Genomic DNA, 7,197 nt, shown 5'->3' on the forward strand with positions numbered 1-7,197 from the left:
TTCTCATGCACAATGGAATAAAGGAAGAGCAAACTTGATTAGAATATTCCAGTTACAAATAGACCATGTGACGAGAGGATCATCAAGGTTTTGTGACTACTCTACTCTCTGTAGCCCTGTGTCATGCTCCCCTGGGAATTTCAGTCCAGCGTAGAGACACAAAGACAGCAAAGGAAGCAGACACATTTTGGGGCAGGATGGCTCATGAGCTTGGAACTTACCTTTCCCTGCAGTCATGGGAACAGGAAATAGCTCAGACACCAATTGCCTGCTTGTTCTTGCAGTATGTGGCTGGTCAGAGCCCCTCCTGCATGGTACTGTCCATGAATAAAAACAAACAAAAATACCCAAATTCAGAGGCTTTAGCCTGCAACGAGAGACAAATCTGGGAAGACAGAGCAAAGAGACAGCAGACTTGGCAGCTTCTGCATATCTGCCTCCCAGCTGCCCTCTGTGCAGTGTGGTGGAGGGGAACCTTGAGAGGCAGTTAGGAAGCTTTGCAGGTGGGACCTGTACTCTCTGATACCTAAGCAAGGGCCAAGCATTGGTGCTTACCCTGCTAACGAGGGTACTTAACCCCCACATGGAGCTTTTCCCCCATCTGTCCTGGTGCAATCTATTAGGATCTAAAAGGCCCCTGGGAGCAGTGGCTGTGCACTGATTGGGTTTTAAAAGCAAGGAGCTCTCTTGCCTGAACTAAGGAACCAGCCCTACCTGATCCAGCCACTAGAGTAGGCCATGTAGTGTTAGGGTGGGGAGAGGCCTGTTCCCCTTGCTGTACAGAGTGGGTGCTATGGGGGAGACCCAGACACATGATGTGCTTCAAGCCAGGGTGCCCAGAACCCAGCTGAGCACAATGTGCTGCCCTGTTGTGCTAATTCCTCTCTTCCACCCTGCCTCAGGCACCCCTGGTTATCATGCCTAGGAGAACGGGCTCTTCCCTGCTGCCCAGCTGGGAATGGGACCTGTGCTCCCTAGGGCTGCACTGCAGTCTCTGAGGAGAGGTGCAGTTCAGGTAATTATTGTGTCAAGGATCTATGAGCTGGGCAGGAGCCAGTCTTCCTGTCCTGAGGCAGTGCCAGCTGTGCAGGGCTCTGACCAGAGGAAAACCCAATTTAGAAGTGTGGGGGGAAAGAGGCACAGGGGAGTGGGTACATAGGCTTTTCCCCACACTGAGGGAGCTGGGTGCTGTTTCTGCAGGCCATTTGCAGGGTCAACCCTTACAGGAGTATCAGGGCAGCTCAGCAACTCCAGATCCCAGGTGGTGGCACTGCTGGCTGATGAGATCCAGGTGAGTTTTGAGAAGACCAGAGCCCTCACCCCAGGCTGGCTGGGTAGGGAGGCAGAGGCCAGGACCAAGTCCTTCTACTCTCAGTACATCCAGGAGTGAGGGTTGGTGCATGATGTACCCAGTAGGAGCTTCCTGAGGGCTGCAGGAGGTTACAGCACATGACCAAGGCATGATGTCACCAGAGATGAACTCTCAGGGATTAGAGGAGGGTGGGCCATGCAGGATCTCTGGGACTGTGGTCCTCACTTGCACAGCAAGAGCTGGGAAGCCATGGCTAAGAATAAATAAATTGGGCACCTTTCTTTTCCCTAGAGCTTGAGGCTGTGACAATCCTTGCCCCACGCCAAATGCTTCAGGGGTAGGGCCTGAGGAGGTTGAAGTCTAAAACAAACGCCATTTGCGTGGGTTATTATTGATTACTGTATACTACTACTGACACTTGCAGACTTTAGTAAGGACATTGAAATGTTTGTCTCTTCTGCAGCATGTATTCTTCAGCTGTCACTCTCAAAGCATCTCACTGGCACCTTTTTATCTTAAGGATCAGCAGTGTAACCAATGTTGGTGTTTTAATAGTGAATCTCATAGTATTTGATGCTTTTTCTACCATTCCCAGCTTAGAGTCATGCAGCTTCATGAATGAAAGTTTGCTCAATGTTTTCTTTAAGATAAATAAACTCCTAATCTTGCTGGTTGCTGAAGACTAGAAAATCAGTACCTGGCAGGATCAGTCATCAAAAGGCGTAGCATTATTGTCCTAACTCTATTCATTATTAGGCAATGAAGTGCCTCTGTGCCTCCAGACTTGTTCATGGACAAAGTTCCTGGTTCTGTGCCTTGTCCACATCTCTTTAGTTTGCTCTTTAGAACAATGGAGGAGGAAGACCAGTGTGGTAGCTGGAGCATTTGTTTCCTTGCATCAGAAAAGTGGCTTGGCATTATTTGATAAATACTGGGTTTGCTATTAGGAGAGGTAACTGAACACTTTCATGAGGCTTTTTCTGCCTCACCTTTGCTCACTTCCCCCAGTCTTAGGTGTCTTTTATTTTACTTGTCACAAGTTCCCAGTGTACTGAAACGTATACTGCCTGAAACTTGTCAGGGTTTGCTTGGGGAATTCTGGAATGCACAAGTAAGCAGGTGGTTGTGGTTGAAGTCTATGAGAATAGCTCAGTTGACTTTAAATAGGTAAATGCAAGCTGAGCATGGCTTTCTCAGCCCATGGCACCTCTGCTGTCTTTCTTGCATGCCTCTGAAGAAACTTGCCTGAGTGGTTTGTTGTTATTGGAGCATGGGGTGAACAAGCTTCGCACCTGTGTTAGCAAATGGCATTGGAGCTGCTGATCTAGAGGTTAGTGAAGTGATGTTGTAGGAGCGAAAGAAACAAAAGGCAGAGCCAAATGTTTGTTGAATCCTGCCTGAAGACGTTTGGACAGTTAGTGAGCATGCTGTTTCAGTGGTATATAAGGAGCAAAGCAATGTATTGGGTAGTGGAACTCAAACTTCCTGAAATACCAGCCAATCAGAATACTTGTTTACAACGTATCAAATATGGTTGTCTATTTTGACTTGCATGATATAACATCTGAAAGAAACTTCTTTTCTGTCATCTTGCAGGTTTTTAGTCCATCAACAGGTCCTTATGCACAGAATTCCTTCCATCTTGCTTACGTCCTGAGAAACAAACTCAAGTATGCCCTGACAGGCAGTGAGATCAAGAACATCTGCATGCAGAGATTTGTCAAGACTGGTGGTAAAGTTGGCCCCAAACTCCTCTACCCTGCAGGCTTCATGGGGACAAATCTTATGAGAGCTGGAAAGGACTGGGGGCAAATGGGAATATCTCTTAACAGATCATTCTTTTTATGTTTAGAGCTGGATGTCCTCAGCATTGAGAAGACAGGCAAGCACTTCTGTCTGGTGTATGATACAAGGGACCTTGCCCGTTCATTGGTGCACAGCTGGAGAGGCCAAGGTAAGTCCTGCTTCCTGAAAGTGCAAGAACCTTTAGAGAGCTACAAAGGTTGGTGTAGCCAAAAGTAGACCTGGGTTTTAGGGACAAGGTTTTGATTTGCTCTTCTTTCTTTGAATGTGGGCTGCCAGGTGTCCTGTCCAAATGACTGATTCAGTATCCACCACCATGGTCTGATTTACAAAATGAAGACTATTATTTTTTCTGAGTGACAGGATGGGAAGAACTGGGGACTGCTGGTGAAGAGGATGGTGCTTGCAGAATCCCTGCATGTAAAATGGAGCAGCACTTTGCAGTCTGAGAGCTGGTGGGATCCAGAGCACTCTCTCCTCAAAACTTATCTTGGCATACCCTGCCTTGGCACCTTCACCTTCTCTGGTGAGTGCAGATCCTTGTGGGGATGGTCAGCAGGTGTGGCTCAAGGAGAACCAAGATATTGGCTGCATTGCACAGTTGTGCTGATGGAGTGACATCATCTTGGGGTGGGAGAAGGCTACATGTCCTGGCCTCGAAGTGGCCATTCTGTGTGCCCCAAGTGGCCCAGGCAGCCTCCATGGGGTGCTGACAGATGTGTATGCCCTGCTCTAACTTAGGTTAGGCAGGGCAGGGGGCAGGAATCAAGCTTCAATTTGGAGCTGATCCAGCTGGGGAGCCTGCCTACAGCTTCTCTTCCTAGCTCCCCCCAAAAGTTCCCCTGCTGTCTGCAGGAAGGGAGGGGGGAGAAAGGAGGGGGTGCAAGCTGTAGGCTGGGGTTTACCCAACTTGACCTGGAGGGTGGTGTGGGGGCTGGCAGGGGCGGGCTGAGAGACGGGGGGGTTCCAATCCACCTATTCCCCCCCCACAACTCAGGCTTAGCAAACCCCAGCCTGCAGCTCGCTTCCCCTCCCTTCCTGCAGACCGCACTGATGCAGCCCAGCCCTGATCATGTACTGGATTGACCCTATGGAACAAAAGTTCCCTAAGCCACTCCAAAGTGGAGTGCCTTCATCTGATCCCTCATTTGATGAGGGTTAATTTGTTGCCCAATCAGCCACTTTAAAGGGCTCTGCAGGTATGCATGTGTGTCACAGCACAGCTGTAGGGCGCTTACAGGAGGCTGATCACATGACAAATCACTTGTGCATCCTATGTGTGGTACACAGCATATTAGAAAGGGAGCAGGCCACACATTATCAGATAGAACAGTAGATCAGGTGAGGATCATATGGCAGGGAACAGAAAGCAGAGGAGCACATAAAACGGCGGGGGAGGGCATCTGAGCTGCACTTTGGGAGGGTGCAGGGCTAACTTGTGACACTTGCCAGAAAAGTTTGTCCCCTCTGTCCAAGCCAACGCATCTGTCCTGGGAAAAGTTCTGATATGGGCTTTTGGGGAACTGCTGTAGTTGTCAGCAGAACACCATAGTTGGGCCTTGTAAACCTATGCTCCTGTCTGCAAGATCAGCTGTATTCTTCAAATGCTAAAATGAAATTATTTCAGTTGAGTTAATGCTTCCTAAAGTGGTCTGTACTCTCCTGGTGTGTATCCCTTTTGGTCTCCCAAGTGGCTGGGCAGTACTATGTTCTCCTGCCTCTGTGGCCAGACTAGCAACCGTGCAAAAGGAATGCTGCTTTCCACCATGCTCCAGGATAATCCTTTAGGTCTAATCTGTAGTCAAAGACTAAAATTTTGCACTAGTTTAACACTAGTTGAAGTCCTGACAGTGGCAGGAGGACTTAGAAAGAAGCTCTGAGTGAAGGGGATTTCTGGATGTGCATGGAAAACAAGTTAAGTACCTGTGCATGTTCTGTTTTATTTTCTTTTTGTTTGGATCCCAGGGAATATTATGCATCTTGGAACCTGGGTCACAAGATGTGACCAATGATGAGTTGGCAGTCCTGAATAGTGGGCCCTGAACTAGAGGGCTCAGCTAAAGTACAAGTGGGATGGGGCCAGGGAGCACCAAACCAGACAAGGGCCCACTTCTTCAAAGTGTGCCTCATTCTCTAGGCAGCCTCCCCTACTCAGTCTGTATTGGGATGCAACAGGTGAGAATACAAAAAGGGAGAAGAGGACAGAGGATACAGGCAAGAACCTGGTAGCAACACCTGTGGTGTGCCTACAGTGAGCTTGTAGAGGAGACAAAGTAAAGGACCCTAATCCCTTGTATTATAGACCTTGACTGAGTGTGGCTGTGCTGTAAAATAACATCAGGTGGGTTCTGTCTTTGTGGTAGCAATTCATGCTTCATTTGTTTTACTTTCTAAGTGGAAAAGGAATGTGTGTTTTGGCCTACCGTGGCTAGAGGTAGCTGTACTAATTTGCCAGAACTAGCATCAAATACTGAGGACAAATTAAATGGCTCAGGTCTCCACTGTTATGGTTTTGGTTGCACTTCTGAGTAGAATGATCCTATAATCCTGTCATGGACACCCACTCTCCTAATGTGTGTCATACAGTCCTTTGTGGGTGTGTCAGGGGCAGGGAGTAAAAGTTGCATTTGGGTCCTGACAAGGTGAAGAAAGAGGTCTCTGCTTAGTGTTTTCAGAATGATGGCCTCTGCATTGAAAAGGCAAATGGAATCAAACTGTGGACCTTGTGACTGACCTGTGCTGTCACCATAAACCTCTTAAAAATGCAACTGAAGAAGCAGTGAATAAGCCATGTGTGCTCTGAAGGTGTGTGTTAAGATGAGGTACATATAACCAACTTGGTTGGATCTTTTGCTGTGGCCACGCTCTGTCGAATTTACTGCTTGAAGACCAGTAACTGTCTCTTTACTGCAAGGCTGCATGCAAGGTATTAGGTAAGGCAGCAATGATGGTTTCCAGGTAGGTCAATTAATGGAGATTCAGGAGGCCTAGTGTTAGTCCCTGGCTTCCAGTGTGACTTTGGGTACATCATGTAACTTACTTGGTGTGTCAATTCCTCACGCACACCTGTGTCACCACCCATGTCCTCTGGTATGGGTGGATCTTTCTTTCTAGCATCTTCATCTTAGTTTTGTATTTTTTTTATTTTTTATTTTTTTGCCCCTGTGACAGGCTAGCTAGTAGTGATTTACCCGAGGGGTTCTGAAAGGGTAAAAGATGATTGGAGGGCTTGGGATTCCATTTCCTCACCAATCAGGCCCCAGAGACTCGCTCTCAATGTCCCCTGATTGGCCCCTTGAGTCACCTGGAGGGGGATAAAAAGGGCAGTGTAGCTGACTCAGGGGAGACCAGCAAGAGACCACAGGGAAGGAGTTTCAAAGCCCTGGGCCAGCGGGGCATGAGCCTCAGAAGAACCTGAAGGAGTGGGACCTGCAGGCAACAGTTGACCCTCAGCAGTGTGGCGTGCAGCTGGCAGGAGAGGCTCCCCCGCTCCAGCAAGGATCTGAGCAGGGACCTGAGAGGTTCCCAGCTCTGCTTCCAGCTCGTCCAATAAGAGGCCAGGCAGCTCTATGTGAGACAGGGGCTCTGGGAAGGTCAAGACCCCTAGAATAGTACTAGCACTGATGGCTGTGTGGTAGAGCTCCTGCCTACTGTGTTCAAGTCCCAGCTGGGATGACTTTGGGTGAGTGAAGTGACAGGGAGGAGGAGTTCTTGTTGCAGTGGAAAGGTGTTATTGTGGTTTCCCTCTCCCCCACCCCTCAGGTACCTAGGCCCTATATTCCTTGTTGTTTGACGTTTTCTATTTTGTGCCTTTTATATTTCGCCAACCAGTATTGTTTGTTTTGCTGTTTGTGTTTTATATTTTGTTAACCCTGTCTTTTGTCAACTGGATGAATATGTCTATGATTGCAAGTTTCATAGTTAGTAGGGTTGGAAGGGACCTGAGCAGATCAAGTCCGACCCCCTGCCATGGCAGGAAAGAGTACTTGGGTCAAACGACCCCAGCAAAGTGATTGTCAAGCCTTGTCTTAAAGACCCCCAGGGCAGGAGCCAGCACCACTTCACTTGGAAGTTGGTTCCAG

At 48.4% G+C, this 7,197-nt stretch overlaps 1 protein-coding gene across 1 annotated transcript in view; it reads left to right on the forward strand.

Annotated features, from left to right (window-relative positions):
* LOC109289310 (40S ribosomal protein S4, Y-like) overlaps nt 1-7,197 on the forward strand; it is a 90,328-nt gene that overhangs the window by 67,463 nt on the left and 15,668 nt on the right. The window contains exons 2-4 of the mRNA XM_019505303.1: nt 1,212-1,291; nt 2,909-3,086; nt 3,171-3,266. Coding sequence (XP_019360848.1) covers nt 1,212-1,291; nt 2,909-3,086; nt 3,171-3,266 — 354 coding nt within the window. The remainder of the gene's footprint in view (nt 1-1,211; nt 1,292-2,908; nt 3,087-3,170; nt 3,267-7,197) is intronic.

Source organism: Gavialis gangeticus, unplaced genomic scaffold, assembly GCF_001723915.1.
Source record: "Gavialis gangeticus isolate Ggan-Ray unplaced genomic scaffold, GavGan_comp1, whole genome shotgun sequence".
Classification (NCBI taxonomy): Eukaryota; Metazoa; Chordata; order Crocodylia; family Gavialidae; genus Gavialis; species Gavialis gangeticus.